A 23,142-nucleotide genomic window follows, 5' to 3' on the forward strand; every position below is an offset into this window, starting at 1 on the left:
TGAGGGCTGGCTTGGCTTGGCTGCAGCCTGTATTGTATTGCAGATGGATTATGGTTCTAATGAGAGTCTGCCTGGTAGGAGCCGGGCTCTGCTCTGTTATGCCTGGCGTGGTGCTGAACTTACCCAATAGGGACGCTGCTGTAATCAGATCTGCAGGCTGGAGCCAGGGCCAGGTCTCTGAGTGACCTACAGCAGTCAGTCAGTCGTTATGAGAGGAGGGACTGCTCTGTCTGTCTGTCTCCATGTCGTAGGATCTGGGCTCTGTTCAACTCTAATAATGAGCTGTCTCTGTTTGATTGTTGCTAATGTCTGCTGTTGGGGATTTACTGTGATAGTGTTGCATGCCGGTTTTTGTGTGTGTGTGTATGTATGTGTGTGTGTGTGTGTGTGTGTGTGCATGCAATGCCGTTACATGCATGTATGTGTGTATTTGTGCCTAATGTCTATCACGCTGTATCTGTTTCTGTGTGGCTGGCTGAGAGCTGGCGTGCTGACAGCGTGTCTGTGTGTATCAGTGGCTCTGAGCAGGAACAAGCCCTGATAGATTTTAGTCTCGATTAATTCTGCCCTAATCTGCTCTGATCTGGTTACCAGCAGGAGGGGACGTGAGCGCTCAGGCCTTGACTCACTTAACGTCTCAGTCTCACTCCGCTGCTCTTAGAGACTCAGTTTTCTGAAGGGAAGCGCTCACCTCGCACTGACTGCTCCTCTCTCTGTCACAAGTCCTTTTTACGTCACTGACTCCGTCTGTCCCTTTCTGTTGCTGTCTTGGCCTCTGTTATATCTACTCTAGCCATGAATCTACATTACCTCTACTCTTTGCTGCACTGCAGTCACACAGGATGTGAGCTGAAATGTTGGGCTCTTTGGTTTGGGCACCTGCCTCTGGGACCCATTGGAAACACATTAGCCTGCCTCTCTCTCTCTCTCTCTCTCTCTCTCTCTCTCTCTCTCTCTCTCTCTCCTTTTCCATGTACAGATAAATGCTCCTGTCTATCCTAATGTTTGCTGCCAGTTTAGTGCTGCTCAGTTAAACCTTCTGACCTACAGGGCTGTGTGGGAGACATCTGGTGTCAAAGGTGAACACAACCTAGTCCCCTGCACCTCCACTCCTCCAAAACCCCTAATTAGGCCCTTTTCCCAGAGAGTGGTTTTGCATTGAATTGGAAATACAGCAGACCTTTGTCTATCGTCTCTCTGCTATCACCGCAATATCATCTTGGCACAATACATGTCGCAATGTATGTGACCGATGCTAATCTATTATCCATTCTCTCTCCCCCTCTCCTCTTCCTCTCCCCCTCTCAGAGTGACCCAGGTGGGCTGTTACTGCTGGAGCAGCTGGGTCTGGACCAGAGCTCAGACTTCTCTGACTCCAGCATTCAGCAGCGGCTGGACGAAGCGAGGGATCACATCCGCCGGGAGATCAGGTTAGCATTACTATTTAATTACTCATTTACCTTTCAATCATTTCTATGATGTATTGATTAACTACTCATTGTGTGATGCTACAATTTATGAAAAGTCCCTGTGATTTGACTGGATCAGGAAGGAGCTGAAGATCAAGGAAGGAGCAGATAACCTGAGGAGAGCCACCACAGACAAGAAGAATGCCCAGCAGGTGGACAGCCAGCTCCGCAGCTCCAACCGCAGACTGGACAGCCTGCACTCTAAGTTACAGGAGCTGGACGCTTACATTGTGGTCAAAGGAGGGGACGACAACAACACAGGTATCACTGACAGGGATGGTACTATGAAGCGAATGGAGCGTAGCCTTATACCATTGGATGGATTCAAACAAAAGTTGAATGTAGAAACATGTTGGCCATTGTTAATGATTATAATAACTGTCAGTTAATACCATGACCTTTGACCCTCAGATGCCCCCAAGTCTCCCGGGGCGCGCAGCCGTTCGGCCAATCAGGAACGGATCACGGCTCTGGAGCGCCAGCTCAACATCGAGCTCAAGTGCAAACAGGGAGCAGAGAACATGATCCCCATTTATGCCAATGGAGTCACCAAGGTACTGGATCTGACTGGACCACCTAACCCCTCTAATATATACATCTACTGTAGCCTATGTACAATACAGCCAGCCCCTCCACAATCTCTCTTTCTCACTCTTCTGAGTTCATGTCTTTAGTCAGATCTTCTCCCAGCCTGATTCTTCTCTGAGTAGTGAAGGTTAGCAGGGGTGTGTATTTGTGATCTGTCTGCTATTTCACTGTCCTCACTGTACGGTGTTGATTGTAGGACAAGAAGATGCATCAGACGGCCCAGCAGATGCTGCAGGACAGCAAGACCAAGATCGACATCATCCGCATGCAGATCCGCAAGGCCATGCAGGCCACTGAGCAGACTGAAGATATCCAGGGTAAATATCTGTCTGTCTGTCTGACTGTCTGTCTCTGCCTGCCTGCCTGCTTGCCTGCCTGCTTACCTGCCTGCTTGCCTGCCTGCTTGTCTGTCCGTCTTCCTGTCTGACTGTCTGTCTTTTCATCCCCCTGTGTCTGTCTGTCTCTAATCTGTACATCTATCGTTAAATGTTTTATGAAGTGTGGGTAACAGATCAATGCCCTCCTCTGAAGTGCAGAGTGGACATTATTATAACCTGCTCCACTCCATACACCACACTCACACTCAGGCTCACTTCCACACAGAGCCCAGGTTAAGGCCTTATTGATGTTCCTGCATCCCCATGATGTTGTCCAACAGCAAAAAGTCATGCTTCATTTACCCGAGGTTAGAGACAGAGGGAAAAGGTAGAGAGAGAAAGATAAGGAAACAAATAGTAAGAATTAGAAAGCGGAAAGAGAGAACGAGAAAGAGAGTGAGAAGATGAGAAAAGCACAGGAAGTAAAGATACAGATTTAGGCCCATATCTTTATTTGGATTGCTGTGTCTATTTCCCTCTCTCTACCGTCTTCTCTCTACCTCCCTCCCTCCTTTGGTTTAAGAATAGATCAGAGCTGCAGGGCATTTAGCCTCATAAGTCATGAACCATCCCTAACTTAGGACACACACAGACGCACACAAATCCATCAAAACCCCATCAAAATCTCACATTATCTTGATTTTGATTTTCAGTTCAGATTACTTTATCATATTATGAAAGATAACTGTATACAGTGCATTCGGAAAGTATTCAGACCCCATTACTTTTTCCAAATGTTATGTTATAGCCTTATTCTAAAATTGATTTTAAAAAAATGTCTCATCAATCTACACAATACCCCATAATGACAAGACGAAAATAGGTTCTTCGAAATGTTTTCAAATTTATTACAAATAAAAAACAGAAATACCTTGTTTATGTAAGTATTCAGACCCTTTGCTAGGAGACTCCAAATTTAGCTCAGGCGCATCCTGTTTCCATTGATCATCCTTGATGTTTCTACAACTTGATTGGAGTCCACCTGTGGTAAATTCAATTGATTGGACATGATTTGGAAAGGCACACACCAGTCTATATAAGGTCCCACTGTTGACCGTGCATGTCAGAGCAGAAACCAAGCCATTAGGTCGAAGGAATTGTCCGTAGAGCTCAGAGAGGATTGTGTCGAGGCACAGATCTGGGGAAGGGTACCAAAACATTTCTGCAGCATTGAAGGTCCCTAAGAACACAGTGGCCTCCATCATTCTTAAATGTAAGAAGTTTGGAACCACCAAGACTTTTCCTAGAGCTGGCCTCCCAGCCAAACTGAGAAATTGGGGGAGAAGGGCCTTTGTCAGGGAGGTGACCAAGATCCCGATGGTCACTCTGACAGAGCTCCAGAGTTCCTCTGTGGAGATGGGGGAACCTTCCAGAAGGACAACCATCTCTGCAGCACTCCACCAATCAGGCCTCTATGGTAGATTGGCCAGACGGAAGCCACTCCTCAGTAAGAGGCACATGACAGCCCGCTTGGAGTTTGGCAAAAGGCACCTAAAGGACTCTCAGACCATGAGAAACAAGATTCTCTGGTCTGATGAAACCAAGATTGAACATTTGGCCTGAATGCCAAGCGTCACGTCTCGAGGAATCCTGGCACCATCCATATGGTGAAGCATGGTGGTGGCAGCATCATGCTGTGGGGATGATTTTCAGCGGCAGGGACTAGGAGACTAGTCAGGATCGAGGGAAAGATGAACGGAGCAAAGTACAGAGAGATCCTTGATGAAAACCTGCTCCAGAGCGCTCAGGACTTCAGACTGGGGTGAAGGTTCACCTTCTAACAGGACAACAACCCTAAGCACACAGCCAAGACAACGCAGAGTGGCCCAGCCAGAGCCCGGACTTGAACCCGATCGAACATCTCTGGAGAGACCTGAAAATAGCTGTTCAGCGAGGCTCCCAATCCAACCTGACAGAGCTTGAGAGGATCTGCAGAGAAGAATGGGAGAAACTTTCCAAATACAGGTGTGCCAAGCTTGTAGCGTCATAGACAAGAGGCTGTAATCACTGCCAAAGGTGCTTCAACAAAGTACTGAGTCTGAATACTTACGTAAATGTCATGTTTAATTATTATATATATTTTTTACATTTGCAAAAATGTCTTAAAACCTGCTTTTGCTTTGTCATTATGGGGTATTGTGTGTAGATTGATGAGGGAAAAATGTATTTAATCAATTTTAGAATAAGGCTGTAACAACAAAATATGTAAAAAGCCAAGGGGTCAGTAAATGGTTTGTTATCACTCTCCCCAGGTAAGCCAGACACGTGTGGGGTGGAGCTGCGTGTGGAGGAGCTGTGGCATCATTACCGTGTGGAGCACGCCATGGCTGAGGGAGCCAAGAACATGCTGAGGCTGCTGGGAGTAGGGAAGGTCCAGGACAAGAAGGCCATGTCAGAGGTCAGAGTTCACACACAAGACTACTGTATGGATCTCACACATGAACGCACATTTAATGCACACACACAAACACACAAAAAACACACACCATTTAGGGCACATTTAAATGCACACACACACAAACACTCACACCATTGTAACCCCCCCTTTCTCCTCTCTCCCCCCAGGCCCAGTGTGGTCTGAGTGAGTCGTCCCAGCGCTGTGACCTGCTGAGAAGCTCTCTGGAGCAGCATCTGCTGGAGTTGGCGGACGACCACCCCAAGGCCTGCCTCATCAAGGAAGAGCTGGTGCTGGCCTCCTCCTCAGCCTTCAGCTCCAGACACGGAACCCCCTATGTACACAACCAGTACAGCACCCTCTGCAAGCCCTCCCCACTCACTGGTACATACACTCATAGTCTATCACTGACTCTTACAGGCTCTCTATACACTATCACTGACTCTTACAGCTTCTCTATACCCTATCACTGACTCTTACAGCTTCTCTATACCCTTTCACTGACTCTTACAGCTTCTCTATACCCTATCACTGACTCTTACAGCTTCTCTATACCCTATCACTGACTCTTACAGCTTCTCTATACCCTTTCACTGACTCTTACAGCCTCTCTATACCCTATCACTGACTCTTACAGCCTCTCTAAACCCTATCACTGACTCTTACAGCCTCTCTATACCCTATCACTGACTCTTACAGCCTCTCTAAACCCTATCACTGACTCTTACAGCCTCTCTAAAGCCCATCACTGACTCTTACAGCATCTCTATACCCTATCACTGACTCTTACAGCCTCTCTAAACCCTATCACTGACTCTTACAGCCTCTCTATACCCCATCACTGACTCTTACAGCCTCTCTATACCCTATCACTGACTCTTACAGCCTCTCTAAACCCTATCACTGACTCTTACAGCCTCTCTAAACCCTATCACTGACTCTTACAGCCTCTCTATACCCCATCACTGACTCTTACAGCCTCTCTATACCATATCACTGACTCTTACAGCCTCTCTATACCCTATCACTGACTCTTACAGCCTCTCTAAACCCTATCACTGACTCTTACAGCCTCTCTATACCCTATCACTGACTCTTACAGCCTCTCTAAACCCTATCACTGACTCTTACAGCCTCTCTAAACCCTATCACTGACTCTTACAGCCTCTCTAAACCCTATCACTGACTCTTACAGCCTCTCTATACCCTATCACTGACTCTTACAGCCTCTCTAAACCCTATCACTGACTCTTACAGCCTCTCTATACCCCATCACTGACTCTTACAGCCTCTCTAAACCCTATCACTGACTCTTACAGCCTCTCTATACCCTATCACTGACTCTTACAGCCTCTCTATACCCTATCACTGACTCTTACAGCCTCTCTATACCCTATCACTGACTCTTACAGCCTCTCTAAACCCTATCACTGACTCTTACAGCCTCTCTAAACCCTATCACTGACTCTTACAGCCTCTCTATACCCTATCACTGACTCTTACAGCCTCTCTAAACCCTATCACTGACTCTTACAGCCTCTCTAAACCCTATCACTGACTCTTACAGCCTCTCTAAACCCCATCACTGACTCTTACAGCCTCTCTAAACCCTATCACTGACTCTTACAGCCTCTCTAAACCCTATCACTGACTCTTACAGCCTCTCTAAACCCTATCACTGACTGTTACGGATACAGGTATCCTGTGTGTGTATCCTGTCTGTATTTTCTTTCCTTCTCCCCTATTCACAGGTGTCGCCAATCAGTCACCAATCAGTCTGCAATTTTTATTTATTTATTTGTATTTATTTCACCTTAATTTAACCAGGTAGGCTAGTTGAGAACAAGTTCTCATTTGCAACTGCGACCTGGCCAAGATAAAGCATAGCAATTCGACACATACAACAACATAGAGTTACACATGGAATAAACAAAACATACAGTCAATAATACAGTAGAACAAAATAAAACAAAAAGTCTATATACAGTGAGTGCAAATGAGGTAAGTTAAGGCAATAAATAGGCCATGGTGGCGAAGTAATTACAATATAGCAATTAAACACTCACTGACTCTCACTGACTCTTACAGCCTCTCTATACCCTATCACTGACTCTTACAGCCTCTCTATACATTATCACTGACTCTTACAGCCTCTCTATACCCTATCACTGACTCTTACAGTCTCTCTATACCCTATCACTGACTCTTACAGCCTCTCTATACCCTATCACTGACTCTTACAGCCTCTCTAAACCCTATCACTGACTCTTACAGCCTCTCTAAACCCCATCACTGACTCTTACAGTCTCTCTATACCCTATCACTGACTCTTACAGCCTCTCTAAACCCTATCACTGACTCTTACAGCCTCTCTAAACCCTATCACTGACTCTTACAGCCTCTCTAAACCCTATCACTGACTCTTACAGCCTCTCTATACCCTATCACTGACTCTTACAGCCTCTCTATACCCTATCACTGACTCTTACAGCCTCTCTAAACCCTATCACTGACTCTTACAGCCTCTCTAAACCCTATCACTGACTCTTACAGCCTCTCTATACCCTATCACTGACTCTTACAGCCTCTCTATACCCTATCACTGACTCTTACAGCCTCTCTATACCCTATCACTGACTCTTACAGCCTCTCTAAACCCTATCACTGACTCTTACAGCCTCTCTATACCCTATCACTGACTCTTACAGCCTCTCTAAACCCTATCACTGACTCTTACAGCCTCTCTATACCCTATCACTGACTCTTACAGCCTCTCTATACCCTATCACTGACTCTTACAGCCTCTCTATACCCTATCACTGACTCTTACAGCCTCTCTATACCCTATCACTGACTCTTACAGCCTCTCTAAACCCTATCACTGACTCTTACAGCCTCTCTATAGTTTATCACTGACTCTTACAGCCTCTCTATAGTTTATCACTGACTCTTACAGCCTCTCTATACCCTATCACTGACTCTTACAGCCTCTCTAAACCCTATCACTGACTCTTACAGCCTCTCTAAACCCTATCACTGACTCTTACAGCCTCTCTATACCCTATCACTGACTCTTACAGCCTCTCTAAACCCTATCACTGACTCTTACAGCCTCTCTAAACCCTATCACTGACTCTTACAGCCTCTCTATACCCTATCACTGACTCTTACAGCCTCTCTATACCCTATCACTGACTCTTACAGCCTCTCTAAACCCTATCACTGACTCTTACAGCCTCTCTATAGTTTATCACTGACTCTTACAGCCTCTCTATACCCTATCACTGACTCTTACAGCCTCTCTAAACCCTATCACTGACTCTTACAGCCTCTCTAAACCCTATCACTGACTCTTACAGCCTCTCTAAACCCTATCACTGACTCTTACAGCCTCTCTATACCCTATCACTGACTCTTACAGCCTCTCTAAACCCTATCACTGACTCTTACAGCCTCTCTAAACCCTATCACTGACTCTTACAGCCTCTCTATACCCTATCACTGACTCTTACAGCCTCTCTATACCCTATCACTGACTCTTACAGTCTCTCTATACCCTATCACTGACTCTTACAGTCTCTCTATACCCTATCACTGACTCTTACAGCCTCTCTAAACCCTATCACTGACTCTTACAGCCTCTCTATACCCTATCACTGACTCTTACAGCTTCTCTATACCCTATCACTGACTCTTACAGCGTCTCTATTCCCTATCACTGACTCTTACAGCCTCTCTATAGTTTATTACTGACTCTTACAGCCTCTCTAAACCCTATCACTGACTCTTACAGCCTCTCTATTCCCTATCACTGACTCTTACAGCCTCTCTATAGTTTATTACTGACTCTTACAGCCTCTCTATACCCTATCACTGACCAGGTATGATTCTCTCACTTCTACTCAAACATCACATATCATCTCTCTCTCTCTCGCTCCTAGGTACCCTGCAGGTGCGTCTGCTGGGCTGTGTGGGGGTGTTGGAGGTGGTCCCGGGGCGCAGTAGAGGAACCCCGGTGGTCTTGCCTTGCTACAGCCCAGGGGACGGACGCTCCTTCAAACTCAGTGGTCTCTACAGCCGCAGCACCAGCAGCATGAGCCTCAGGATCCCCGGCAAGACCGACGAACTCTCCTGTAAGTGTGTGTGTGTGGAGGGGGTTCATATATCTGTCCATTTGTGTTGTGTAGTGAGTTTCTAAACATGTGTTATGGTATTGTGTTGAACAGCGGCGGTGAGTGCGGTGTTGAAGCTGGAGAACACAGTGGTGGGACAGACGTGCTGGAAGACAGTGGGAGAGCAGGCCTGGGACCAGACATTCACTGTAGAACTGGAGAGAGTAAGATATTACATTACACTAACACAACACACACAGAGAGAGAATGTTAACATATGTTTCCCATGCCAATAAAGCCCCTTGCATTGAATTGAGAGCGAGAGAGGCACATTGAGAATTGAGAGAGCGTGAAAAGAAGTGTATGTACAGCTATGGATGAAACAGTATGTGTGTTGACCTGTGTTTCGTCCCAGTCCAGGGAGATGGAGATAGCAGTGTACTGGAGGGACTACCGCTCCCTGTGTGCTCTCAAGTACCTGAAGCTGGAGGACTTCCTGGACAACCAGAGACACAAAGTTCAGCTGGAGCTGGAGCCTCAGGGCCTGCTGCTGGCAGAGGTACACACACCCCGCCATGAATACACACGTGTATACACACGCACATACACACATGCACGCATACACAGACAGAGACATGCGAACATGCACACACACGCACCAACACATACATCCCTGCTCAATACTGAACTATACAGTACCAGTCAAAAGTTTTGATACACCTACTCATTCAAGGGCTTTTCTTTATTTTGACTATTTTCTACATTGTAGAATAATAATGAAGACATCAAATCTATGAAATAACATATGGAATCATGTAGTAAGCAAAAAAGGGTTAAACAAATAAAAATATATTTTAGTTTTTAGTAACCACCGTTTGCCTCGATGACAGCTTTGCACACTCTTGGAATTCTCTCAACCAGCTTCATGAGGTAGTCACCTGGAATGCACCTGGAATGCATTTTGTTAAAAGTTAAGTTGTGGAATTTGTTTCCTTCTTAATGCGTTTGAGCCAATCAGTTGTGTTGTGTCAAGGTAGGGGTGGTATACAGAAGATAGCCCTATTTGGTAAAAGACCAAGTTCAAATTATGTCAAGAACAGCTCAAATAAGCAAAGAGAAACGACAGTCCATCATAACTTTAAGACATGGTCAGTCAATATGGATAATTTCAAGAACTTTGAAAGTTTATTCAAGTGCAGTCGCAAAAAACATAAAGCGCTATGATGAAACTGGCTCTCATGAGGACCGCCACAGGAAAGGAAGACCCAGAGTTACCTCTGCTGCAGAGGATAAGTTCATTAGAGTTACCAGCCTCAGAAATTGCAGCCCAAATAAATGCTTCACAGAGTTCAAGTAACAGACACATCTCAACATGAACTCTTCAGAGGGGACTACGTGGATCAGGCCTTCATGGTGAATTGCTGCAAAGAAACCACTACTAAAGAACACCAATAAGAAGAAGAGTCTTGCTTACTAAGAAACATGAGCAATGGACATTAGACCGGTGGAAATTTGTCCTTTGGTCTGGAGTCCAAATTAGACATTTTTGGTTCCAACCGCCGTGTCTTTGTGAGACTCGGTGTGGGTGAACGGATGATCTCCTCATGTGTATTTCCCACCGTAAAGCATGGAGGTTTTATGGTGTGGGGGTGCTTTGCTGGTGACACTGTCAGTGATTTATTTAGAATTCTAAACACACTTAACCAGCATGGCTACCACAGCATTCTGCAGCAATACGCCGTCTCATATGGTTTGCACTTAGTGGGAATATAATTTCTTTTTCAACAGGACAATGAACCAACACACCTCCAGGCAGTGTAAGGGCAAAATGTTACCAAGGAGAGTGATGGAGTGCTGCATCAGATGACCTGGCCTCCACAATCCCCCGACCTCAACCAAATTGAGATGGTTTGGGATGAGTCGGACCGCAGAGTGAAGAAAAGCAGCCAAGTGCTCAGCATATATGGGAACTCCTTCAAGACTGTTGGAAAAGCATTCCAGGTGAATCTGGTTGAGAGGATGCCAAGAGTGTGCAAAGCTGTCCTCAAGGCAAAGGGTGGCTGCTTTGAAGAATCTCAAATATAAAATATATTTTCTGAGCCAAACCTTCATATCATAACCGCTACACACAGCCTACATCATTGTCACCATTATTAGCTAACATCATAGTCAACATAGCTACTAAAACTAACGCGTTAGTTAACCCACTACATACAGTGTAGTCAGCAAGCAGTTTAACAGTTACACCGGCGGGCACCGGTGGCAGTAAATGAATAAAACCAAAAGCTTACCTTGACTTGGAAGAGTTCCAGTGTTGGATCTCCATAGCCAGCTAGCGAACATGGCATCCCTCTCTGTTTGAGCCGGGTGTTTAAGTAGACTAAACTAGCTAGCTGCGTTCGCTAGCTAAGTAAGTGAAAGTGAAAAAAATATGAAATATCTCTTTCTTGCTTCTTCATTTTTTAAGAAATGTATTTGTTCAATTTTTTTCCCTCTGAGTCAACTACTCATTACATTTGTTTTAAGCACTGCAGTGCTAGCTAGCTGAAGTTTATGCTTTACTAGATTAATTATCTTGCAGTTCATGTTGCAAGAGCTCTGATAGGTTGGAGGACGTCCTCTGGATGTTGTCATAATTACTGTGTAAGTCTATGGAATGTGGTGAGAACCATGAGCCTCCTAGGTTTTATATTGAAGTCAATGTACCCAGAGGGTGGAAACTACCGGCTAGACTATGGTGCTACCCTACAGAGTGCTGTTGAAGCTACTGTAGACCATTGGAAAGCAGTGTGTTTTAATCAATTATGTGGTTACGTGAATATATGTAGTATAGTTTTCTCTAAAAAGGATAACTTTTTTAGATGTTTCACTTTTTTTTTCTTTTTATTAAATTCACTGAGGAGGATGGTCCTCCCCTTTCTCCTCTGAGGAGTCTCCACTGATATGTGTATTTCAGGTAATGTTCTTCAACCCAGTCATAGAGAGAGGCCCAAGACTGCAGAGACAAAAGGTTTTCTCCAAACAGCATGGTAAGATAAGTTTTTCTCAGAACAGTGTGTTGTGTTAGTATGTGTAAACTCTTAGATAAAGCCCCATCTTGTTCTTTATGTTGTCAGCAGCTGCCAAGCCTGGCTCCATGTATCCCAGCATCGCTATAGGGCTCACACCTGCATCATCTCACTGACGCCCCACTGCTTCCCCACTGAGTAGCATGGAGTTGCCCCCTAGACACTGATCTACAGTCAGTTTAGTGTTTCACCCCTAATGGGTCACTTTAGGATTGGGGGAGGTCCTAGATATGTGACTACATGCAACCTCCACCCAGAACCCACTTTGTAACTTTGTATCTCTGTGCTCTGTATTGCCATCTAGTGTTGGAATTAGCAGTGCTGTGGATTCATCTGATGGGTTTAGGTGGTTTAATGCTTTGGAGTATGACAACTTGAGTGTGTCAGGGTTGAAACTTCTTTAGTGCAATCTGGGCAGTCCTAATGGATTGAGTAAACCATGTTAAAAGTTTCTGCGTGAAGAGGATAGATTGCATTTCAGGGGGATTTGTGTTTATCAGTATATCTTATTGCCTTGTGTTTATGTTGTGTGTGTGTGTTGGGTATGTTGCAGGTAAATCGTTCCTGCGTGCTCGTCAGATGAATGTTGACATCGCCACCTGGGTCCGCCTACTGAGGAACACCATCCCTACTGGAAACAACGTTCCCAGCTACACCCCACACACACACTCACGCTCACATTCTGGGTACTGTACACACACACACTCACGCTCACATTCTGGGTACTGTACACACACACACTCACGCTCACATTCTGGGTACTGTACACACACACACTCCCGCTCACATTCTGGGTACTGTACACACACACACTCCCGCTCACATTCTGGGTACTGTACACACACACACTCACGCTCACATTCTGGGTACTGTACACACACACACTCCCGCTCACATTCTGGGTACTGTACACACACACACTCACGCTCACATTCTGGGTACTGTACACACACACACACTCCCGCTCACATTCTGGGTACTGTACACACACACACTCACGCTCACATTCTGGGTACTGTACACACACACACTCACGCTCACATTCTGGGTACTGTACACACACACACTCACGCTCACATTCTGGGTACTGTACACACACACACACTCACGCTCACATTCTGGGTACTGTACACACTCACGCTCACATTCTGGGTACTGTACACACACACTCACGCTCACATTCTGGGTACTGTACACACACACACTCACGCTCACATTCTGGGTACTGTACACACACACTCACGCTCACATTCTGGGTACTGTACACACACACACACTCACGCTCACATTCTGGGTACTGTACACACACACACTCACGCTCACATTCTGGGTACTGTACACACACACACTCACGCTCACATTCTGGGTACTGTACACACACACACTCACGCTCACATTCTGGGTACTGTACACACACACACTCACGCTCACATTCTGGGTACACCCCACACACACACTCACGCTCACATTCTGGGTACTGTCACACACACACTCACGCTCACATTCTGGGTACACCCCACACACACACACTCACGCTCACATTCTGGGTACACCCCACACACACACTCACGCTCACATTCTGGGTACTGTACACACACACACTCACGCTCACATTCTGGGTACTGTACACACACACACTCACGCTCACATTCTGGGTACTGTACACACACACACACTCACGCTCACATTCTGGGTACTGTCACACACACACACTCACGCTCACATTCTGGGTACTGTACACACACACACACTCACGCTCACATTCTGGGTACTGTACACACACACACACACTCACGCTCACATTCTGGGTACTGTACACACACACACACTCACGCTCACATTCTGGGTACTGTACACACACACACTCACGCTCACATTCTGGGTACTGTACACACACACACTCACGCTCACATTCTGGGTACTGTACACACACACACTCACGCTCACATTCTAGGTACTGTACACACACACACTCACGCTCACATTCTGGGTACTGTACACACACACACTCACGCTCACATTCTGGGTACTGTACACACACACACACTCACGCTCACATTCTGGGTACTGTACACACACACACTCATGCTCACATTCTGGGTACTGTACACACACACACACAGAGATACCCTTTCTCACACCTCTTTAATGCTTCAGACAGCAAGCACAACATATACTGTACATGGGAAACTGTTGACGGGTGTTTCTGTGTGTGTCGTAGGGAGATCTCAGTGGAGAAGCTGACTCTGGAGAGCGACTCTCCTCCGAGACCTGAGATCAGGAGAGACGTTGTTGACACACCCCACCTGGTGAGAAGAAGAGAAGGAAGGGATGAAGAGAGGGATGGGAGGATGAGGGAAGGAGAGAGGGAGGATGTGGCAATGGAGTGATAATCATCTGATAGCCATCTCTGTAGTATCACATTCCCTTTGGCCATTCCCTCCAGAAAGCCTTTGACTAGAAAACAGTGGTTCAGTCATATTGGACTATTAGCCTAGGATGAATCTGGAGCTAGACAGAGCAGGGCCTGGGAGGAAGGAGAGGAGAGAGGTAACAATAAGAGGGGAAAGGGAGAAATCCACACTAATTAGACCAAATTGGATTGAAGGAGCTTTAATTCGATCAAAGCCCAATCTGTATTAGATTCCCAGTGTGTAAAAAAAACATGATTGTCATGAGAGGACAGAGAGAGAGGGACAGAGGGAGGGAGAGGGAGAGAGATGCGGAGGAAGCGAGGGCCTTGGTAACAGATGGTATGGTCAGTGGGGCTGGGGGATTACTGGATTAGTTACTTTGGTGTTTTTAGAGAACTAATTAACAGTAACGAGGGAACGAGGAAGAGGAGAGGGGATTGAGCAGCCAGCCAGCAGGGAACTGGCTACTAATAATGATGAGGGACAAAATTACTGTTGCCCTGTCTCTGTTTTTCCTTCTCCCTCTCTCACCTTCTTCCTCATTCTCTCTATCTATCCCTCTTCCCTCTTTATATCTCTCTCTCTTTCTCTCACTCTCAGGAACAGCCTGTGATCGAGCCCTTGTCCCCTCCGGACCTCGCCCAAGAGCGGCCAACCAGAACCCTATCCACGAGTTCCCTGCGCAGGTACAGCACCATGCAGAGTTGGCACAGTGTGTCTTCACACTCACACCTGAGTACATCCTCTCACAATATGGCCCCCACAGTATGATGCTGGGGAAACACACCCACTCACAATATGGCCACATGACCTGACCTCCTCCATAACACGTTACTGTAGCCACGGAGACATGTAACACAGCAACATGCTCTCTATAGAAGTGCTAGGTCGGCACAAAACAGATAATACTGCATCCTGTTTCTTCAGCTAGCAGATGACCATTCAACATGGTAAAGTAAACGCTATTTCAGTGATTGTGATCATTATTATTTTCTTTGTGTCCTGGTATTAGACAGAGCAAAGGCCCTCTGTGTCTGCAGGACTTCAAGCTGATCGCTGTGCTGGGCAGGGGACACTTTGGCAAAGTATGTGTCCTCACATTTCAAATATCCTCCCTTTGTTAGGAGGTTGTCCATCCAGAGGATTTAGGTAGAGATTCAGATGAACCACTGGTGTTTTCCAGGTGTTGTTGTCAGAGTACAAGAGGACAGGCAGTGTGTACGCTATCAAAGCCCTGAAGAAGGGAGACATTGTGGCGCGGGACGAAGTGGACAGGTATGGATCAACACTAGAATGCAACACAGGCCAAGACAGAACACAGGCCAACTATATCATGCCTCTCTCTGACAATATATGACCTCCATCATGGTGAAATTACTATGACTGGATTGTCTAGTTTTATATACAGTGTGCCACAAAATGATTGTCAACACAAAACTGATCAGCAACAAACCATGGCAAACATATACACTGTACAAGTTAACTGTGTGTTTACATACTGTACTTGACATTAGACAATTGCCTCTCTTTCCTGTTGTCTTCTATCACCCCCTCCTCTCTCCTCTCTCCTCTCTCCTCCTCTCCCTCTCCTCTCTCCTTCTCCTCTCTCCCTCTCCTCTCTCCCTCTCCTCAGTCTGATGTGTGAGAAGCGTATTTTTGAGACGGTGAACAGCTCCCACCATCCCTTCCTGGTCAACCTGTTTGCATGTTTCCAGACCCCAGAACACGTGTGCTTCGTCATGGAGTACACAGCTGGGGGTGACCTCATGATGCACATCCACACAGACGTCTTTACAGAGCCCCGAGCCGTGTGGGTACCGCTGTGTGTTGGTGTGTTCTACTGAATGTGTAACGGAACATGGGGGAGGAGCAGGCATGCTTTGAGATATGTATATTTGTGTTCATATGGTTGTGTACTGTATGCGTACTCATATACATCCACGGTCTGCTGTTACTGTCGTGTGTGTATGTCTTGACTATTTGTGTGTGAGTCTGTTTGTCTGTTCGTCCTGCAGGTTCTACGCTGCCTGTGTGGTTTTGGGCCTGCAGTTTCTTCATGACCATAAGATTGTGTACCGGTGAGTATTCTGGGTAGACATGAAAGACAGGCACCCTCTCATCCTCCTACCCCTTCATCCTCAGAGTACTCATCAATTTTGAATGAATCTTCATCCCTACTCCTCAGGGACCTTAAACTCGATAACTTGTTGCTGGATACACAGGGCTATGTGAAGATCGCAGACTTCGGGCTCTGCAAAGAGGGTATGTTCTCTATAACTTATTCATCATGTCTCCAGAGCTCTGTAAGGATGCAAGGTCATAGCGGTTGTAGTTTGGAGTACTTTTGAGTCTTTTTTATTGAAGCCTCTTTTTGCTAATGTGCTCATGTTTTTCTATATTTCTGACACAGTTTGTGTCTCTCGCTCTCCTTCCTCTCTCTGTTTTTCTCTCACAACAACCTCTCTCTCACTGCTTCTCTTTTCTTCCCTTCTCATTCCTGATCTCTCTCTACTTCCCCAGGTATGGGCTATGGGGACAGGACCAGTACATTCTGTGGTACTCCTGAGTTCCTGGCTCCAGAGATTCTGACAGACACCTCCTACACCAGGGCAGTGGACTGGTGGGGCCTGGGAGTACTGGTGTATGAGATGCTGGTGGGAGAGGTAAGAGACTTGACTCTAAAAACCTCTTCAGAGAATTATATAAATATGACCTCATACATATCTAGCCTTATTATTTAGACATGCTCTGGAACTTTGGCGACTATTAAAGTATATTTTAAACCTCCAGCTTTGGGCTGGATGTGTCAATGTGTAGTTCATACATGCATAATTAATTAGGAGAATTACTGTCTTAAATCAATTAGCCACGAAATCCCTAGTTCTGGAAGCTGTGCTACACCATTTTCCCCTCACATGGTCCAGCCCCTAGCAAAATCGAGTTCAACCAATGAGCTTCAGCCCCTCGCCATATGAGTGACAGCTAGCAAGATAGCAGAGCGAGAGAGGGGCAATTTCAGGGGACCACTTTCAGAACTACTGGCTAAAAAGTATACAAAAGTACCAGAGAATCCCTTTAATGAGTTAAGCCCTCACCTTTAAAGAACTATATACTTTAAGCCAGTAATATATACTTTAAGCCTTTATGGTAATACAGCACTTTAGTCTATATTACATGAAGTGGTGTGTGTTTGAGCCATATGTTACATGAACTAATATAGTGTAACGACTCACTAGGCATGGCTGGTTGGATGGCAATGATGAGTAATAATGACAGAAGTCCAACACAGAGGCACAACTTAAGCCAAGCTGGCATATTTATTCAAAATAAAATGGTCACAAAGATAGTTCTCAAACTGTAACTGAAAACACAACACTCTCCCACACAGGGCTTAACTGAACTTAAAACTAGCTGGGCTGCTACCCAGCTTCACAATGTCCATGGGCTTCAAACAAATGTCTATAGAGCTCAGCCGTCAGCATCCAGCCAGGAGCTTTTCCCAAATGTCTGTAACACTCAGCCTGCAGCATTCAGCCAGTAGCTCCTCTTCTCGTGCTGAACTGAACGTGCACCTTATATGCCCCAGGTGTATTGCAGCCTAACGAGGCTGAGTGGCTTCAGGTGTGGGGCTTGGCACTGCAGCCTAGCTTGCTGCAGCCTAAACATGCTGGTTGTGGGGTGTGGCTTACACTCCAAACAGTGGCATTCCCCGGCCACATCACCGGGACGCCATAATAGGTTAAATGGGTGGCTGTGAGCGTGACAGTGTGGTCTATGTGTGTGTCAGTCTCCATTCCCAGGTGATGATGAAGAGGAGGTGTTTGACAGCATAGTGAATGACGAGGTGCGCTACCCTCGCTTCCTCTCCACAGAGGCCATCGCCATCATGAGACGGGTAAGCTCCTCCCCCAACATTCACATCCCACCAATCACCAATGGAGCAAGTGAGAATCTCATTGATTGACATGGTCAGTTTGGTAACTGTAATGGTGGAGCCATTTTGCTTCTAGTTTTCAGTCAGTGGGTTTTCTGTGAAAGTGTTTCTGTTTGCCATCTGTGTGTGTTGCTAGCTGATGTTGGGTCTGTGATGTGAGTTGTTATGTCTGGGTTGAGGTGTTTGTTGTTTTCTGTTGCCAGTTGTTGAGGAGGAACCCGGAGCGGCGCCTAGGCTCTGGTGAGAAAGATGCTGATGAGGTCAAGAAACAGCCTCTCTTTAGGGTGAGTCTCTCTCAAGTTCCCTCTCTCTCGCTCTCTTTCTCTCTCTCAAGTTCCCTCTCTCTCGCTCTCTTTCTCTCTCTCAAGTTCCCTCTCTCTCGCTCTCTTTCTCTCTCTCAAGTTCCCTCTCTCTCGCTCTCTTTCTCTCTCTCAAGTTCCCTCTCTCTCGCTCTCTTTGTCTCTCCCTCAAACACAGACACACATGTCATTAGTTAACATTCCTTATAAACCACTGATTAAACTCTTGTTATGTAATCAGTGAGCCTGTTAAATAGCTCCAGCATCTGCTCCAACTCTATGTGATACTGTCACGTCACGGGCTGCTGTTTTCAGCTGCATAGATGATTCTATGAACCAATCCGGTCTCTCTGTTCCCCCTCTCAGAGTATGGACTGGGAAGCGCTGCTGCAGAGGCGGCTCCCGCCCCCGTTCGTCCCCAACATCAGGGGGAGGGAGGACGTCAGCAACTTTGACGAGGAGTTCACCGCCGAGACCCCCGCCCTCACGCCGCCCCGCGAACGCCGTACCCTCTCCCGCAAGGACCAGGACTGCTTCAAAGACTTTGACTACGTCTCTGACCTCTGCTAAGGGTCAAGGTCAGACTCTCCCTTTAGACTGTGAGTGGAGCTGACGAGGGACTCTGCACTGCGAGAGGGATGTTACCAGGAGAGGCTTACTGCTGTTCTGTCCTGTCTGAACTGTGAAGAGGCAGAAGAAAGTTACCGGAGGATGTGAATGCGTGCTGCGGAGATACATTGTCAGGGATCTACTGACCTCTATGGATTTCTGGAGGGCCTTTTATCGGATGATACATGAAGATAATCCGGATGATGTAACGCTCAGTGGATGAGTGCTGGGGCACAGTGTCTGTGCAGCATAGCAACACTGGAACTGAGTGACATATTATTTCCCTATAGAAATGAATGGAGCCCACTTAAAAGATGAAAAGGATATTCTCTGTAGAAGACAGTACAGTTGGTACAGGGATCATCAGATATGATTACTCTCAAATTGACCTCTCTCTATTGCCTCTCTGCCTGCTATCTCTCCTCTCCCTTTATCGTTTGAGGCTGCTTACTGTTTCTGTGTGTAAATTCTGTTCCCATTGCTGTCGTCTAGAGTCCTGCACCTCTCATAAATGACCACAGGGTGGAGCCATAGAAAAGGTCAAGTGTTCCAAAGAAATTGAGGAGATGAGTGGGGTGCAGATTCAGTGTAGGACGAATGTCAAGGGATGCTAGTGAGGATGATGAGGGTGGAAGGTTGAGGTGTTTTTCTGTGTTTGTGCTGGGTCCTCACCATGTCATGTTACCCCTCGTCTTCAAATGGGATACTCCTCTCCTCGCTCGGTACGGCAGTGAGTTTTATCCTCAATCATTTAAAATAATTTTTCGAATTGTTTTCTGTGATTTTCGTTTCATTCTGGTGTTTGATTTGTCATTCAAGCCGATGTTCTGTCTGGAATTGTGACTTAGTAAAAATGTGAACCCAATGGACTGACTCACAGCTTTGTGACTCTTCAGCCCAATTACCATTCAGCCAGCCACATTAGCAGGAATTCTTTGAACTTATTTTTTTTTATTTTTGTGATATAAAACCTACAACATGAGTACAGTAGTGTATATAGTTAATGGATTGTCTCACAGAATCCAAACTAATATAACTACATTTGTTTGTCATCCAGGATTGTCTGAACTCGTTTTAAAGCAATGTTAATGCCTTCCGTTCTGTTTATTATGCTGAGTAATAGGAGAACAGAGCAGAGTGTGCTGCACATCACCAGACACTGTTAGCAGTAGTGGGTATACCATGAAGACACTATCAGTCCTAATGGGCCAAACACGTCTACAGCAGGGCCTTTTCTTTTCCGTGTGTGTGTGTGTGTGTGTGTGTGTGTGTGTGTGTGTGTGTGTGTGTGTGTGTGTGTGTTCTCTCCAGGTCAGAAACACACTGTGGAATTTGGAGTCTCTCTGATGTAGATTCACATAAACAATGAATGACTAGGCCTAAGGTCAACGTAATGCAATATAATGAAATGGATGAGAATGAAACAGTCAGCATAGCAGGGCCTCCATAGTGGTGCAGCGGTCTGAGGCACTGCATCGCAGTGCTAGAGGCGTCATTACCGACCCGGGTTCGTTCCCAGGCTGTGTCACAACCGGCCGTGATCGGGAGTCCCATTGGGTGGCGCACAATTGGCCCAGCGTCATCCAGGTTAGGGGAGGGTTTGGCTTTACTTGGCTCATCGCGCTTTAGCGACTCTTTGTGGCGGGCAGGACGCTTGCAGGTTGACCTTGGTCGTCAGTTGAACGGGGTTTCCTCCAACACATTGGTGCGGGCCGGTGTTAAGAAGCACAGTTTGGCGGTTCATGTTTCGGAGGACGCATGACTCGACCTTTGCCCCCCCGAGACAGTTGGGGAGTTGCAGCAATGAGACAAGATCGAAATTGGGGAAAATAAGGGGGTAAAATACAACAAATTAAAAATAAGTCATCATATTATGTCATCACAGAACAATAGTTACAGCAGTGCTCAGTGATCTCAGGGGGCTGGAACTATGTCTGAAACAGAGAGTACCAGCAAGAAAGTAGACAAAGACTGTGACACAGTGGGCCACCACTGCAGGTAGGTGTAGAGATGGTGGCATATGGCATGGACAAAGAAAGAGGAGCGACACTAGCACCCTGAGAACAGAGCTGAGTCTGATACTGTACAGCAGGAGAGGATGTGGTCCCATTGTTAATATTCAATGTGCTAATGACAATACTGTGCCCTGGAGAAGAGGAACAGGAGAATGAAAGACAGGGGGAATAATGTGTCAGATTATCATTTTGATGCAGAAAAGGGAAAAAAAGAGAGACAGGGAACATCATTGTAGATTAAAAAAAGGGAGAAAAGATGTGGAGGGGATGGGGTTAGATGAGGAGAGATGATCGTGTTGATGTGTGTGTGGAGAGATGAACGTGTGGATGTGTGTGTGGAGAGGGGGCACTCAAGCAGTGGGAGTGGGGGGGTCAGGGTGTTCCTGGAACACACTTCTCTCCTCCCTCGTTCTGTCCTTCTTTCCCTCACTCCTTCCTTGCCTCCCATCTTCACTGGAGCCTAGTTTAAAAGGAGACTGCGGTTTCATTTTTTCCTGCACTTTTCTGGTCAAAGCCAATATAAGAAACCATTACCAGGAAGAGATAGGAGTCTCCCATTTTCTCTCTCTCGCTCTCTCTCTCTCTCTGTCTGTCGGACACACTGTAGCAGTCTAGGACACCATCGCCAGTGAAGACCAACATGGCCTTAAGGAACAGACCAACAATAACTGCCTTATTGTCATTGTTAGAACCAATGTGGAAAAATATGAATGTCACCGATCCAGAAAATATGCTAAACGCAATGACAAACAGGTGTAGATAAAGAGCATCAGGTTGCTACACATCAACGTCACCAACGTGGTCTGCTGAAGGCTCTACAGCTCAAATGCCCCTGCTGCATGTTCTTCAGTCTATCAAGTCTGCCAGTCCAATGTACTCTGATCTCTTTACATAAGAAACCAGGACAGATAAGTGGTTGTTGGAGCAATAGTGGGCCTTTAACTAGCAATGGTGCGTAGAGAGACGAGTGCATGCAATTATAGATATCTTCCCTGGCTTGGTCTGCCTCAGAGTCCCACTCACATTAACCATCCTCATACGCTTTGTCTGCATTTCCATTTGGCTCTTTCCTGGTTCTCTGAACATCTTTGCGCTGTGTTCATTAGTGGTAAAGCAAACATTTTAAAATGTGACTGGCAGTACCTCTTGACCGAAACATCAGTCTTCACTCAAAATATTTAGAGCCATTTAATGAACAAATATTAGCTTTTAGTGGAGAATTCTGATTTGGGATTGGACAATCTGGCCTGTATCCAAGGAGGTAATGGTGTTCCATTATATCTGGACTCTGTCAAGACTTGTTAACTCTGTCCACTTTTCAGAAACCACCCACTCACAAAATTACATTTTTAAGTAGAGTTTTGGGCCAATAGCGTCAATCCAAAAGTGCAGAAGTCCACAAAGCGTCAGTCCACAATGTAGAAGTAGACCTACACACTTACACAGTAAATCAAGGAGAGGTGAAATGTAGAATTAAATTGACTCTACTGAAGTTATCTTAACCCTCAACAGAGTGATACGTTCCCTGGAGTTAGTGCTGATAACTGGAGTTAATTGGGACTGTATATTTTGAACTCCTTTAAGAGTAACCAGAGACAGGGAGTTAAAACTACGGAGTATCTACAGATGTGGGAGGGGCGTCATTGTCATATTTCTCAGCATGCTCTGTTGCAGGTAGATTTTTACAAATGGTTTGTTTCAATATGTGTTTTCGCGTGTACATTGATTGTTTTTGATCTAATGCTACTCAATGATATGTAACATGCATTTTCTTAAACTAATCTGAAAGTGTTTGGGTTTATGGCATCCATTACTGAGAAGGCTGTTTCAGATTACATGATGTAGGTAGCCTCTAGCAACAG

The 23,142-nt window shown here is 45.9% G+C and overlaps 1 protein-coding gene across 4 annotated transcripts in view; it reads left to right on the plus strand.

Moving 5' to 3' along the window:
- Nucleotides 1-20,130, plus strand: part of LOC106601340 (serine/threonine-protein kinase N1) — a 43,217-nt gene extending 23,087 nt beyond the window's left edge. For 2 of the 4 annotated variants that reach the window (XM_082971452.1, XM_082971453.1), the window contains exons 2-23: nucleotides 1,309-1,430; nucleotides 1,549-1,730; nucleotides 1,881-2,023; nucleotides 2,254-2,374; nucleotides 4,687-4,832; nucleotides 5,000-5,213; nucleotides 8,771-8,962; nucleotides 9,056-9,165; nucleotides 9,357-9,500; nucleotides 11,898-11,970; nucleotides 12,563-13,592; nucleotides 14,231-14,318; nucleotides 15,024-15,109; nucleotides 15,436-15,508; nucleotides 15,607-15,698; nucleotides 16,057-16,233; nucleotides 16,439-16,501; nucleotides 16,609-16,685; nucleotides 16,944-17,086; nucleotides 18,211-18,318; nucleotides 18,561-18,641; nucleotides 19,023-20,130. In XM_082971452.1, coding sequence (XP_082827578.1) covers nucleotides 1,309-1,430; nucleotides 1,549-1,730; nucleotides 1,881-2,023; nucleotides 2,254-2,374; nucleotides 4,687-4,832; nucleotides 5,000-5,213; nucleotides 8,771-8,962; nucleotides 9,056-9,165; nucleotides 9,357-9,500; nucleotides 11,898-11,970; nucleotides 12,563-13,592; nucleotides 14,231-14,318; nucleotides 15,024-15,109; nucleotides 15,436-15,508; nucleotides 15,607-15,698; nucleotides 16,057-16,233; nucleotides 16,439-16,501; nucleotides 16,609-16,685; nucleotides 16,944-17,086; nucleotides 18,211-18,318; nucleotides 18,561-18,641; nucleotides 19,023-19,226 — 3,669 coding nt within the window. In that variant the 3' untranslated portion in view covers nucleotides 19,227-20,130. Of the gene's footprint in view, nucleotides 1-1,308; nucleotides 1,431-1,548; nucleotides 1,731-1,880; nucleotides 2,024-2,253; nucleotides 2,375-4,686; nucleotides 4,833-4,999; nucleotides 5,214-8,770; nucleotides 8,963-9,055; nucleotides 9,166-9,356; nucleotides 9,501-11,897; nucleotides 11,971-12,562; nucleotides 13,593-14,230; nucleotides 14,319-15,023; nucleotides 15,110-15,435; nucleotides 15,509-15,606; nucleotides 15,699-16,056; nucleotides 16,254-16,438; nucleotides 16,502-16,608; nucleotides 16,686-16,943; nucleotides 17,087-18,210; nucleotides 18,319-18,560; nucleotides 18,642-19,022 lie in introns of all 4 variants that reach the window. The other 2 variants (XR_014388735.1, XM_014193473.3) reach the window with 2 other exon arrangements.
- The last annotated feature ends 3,012 nt before the right edge of the window (nucleotides 20,131-23,142 follow it).

The sequence above is a fragment of the Salmo salar genome, chromosome 03, assembly GCF_965601325.2.
Source record: "Salmo salar chromosome 03, fSalSal1, whole genome shotgun sequence".
Taxonomy (NCBI): Eukaryota; Metazoa; Chordata; class Actinopteri; order Salmoniformes; family Salmonidae; genus Salmo; species Salmo salar.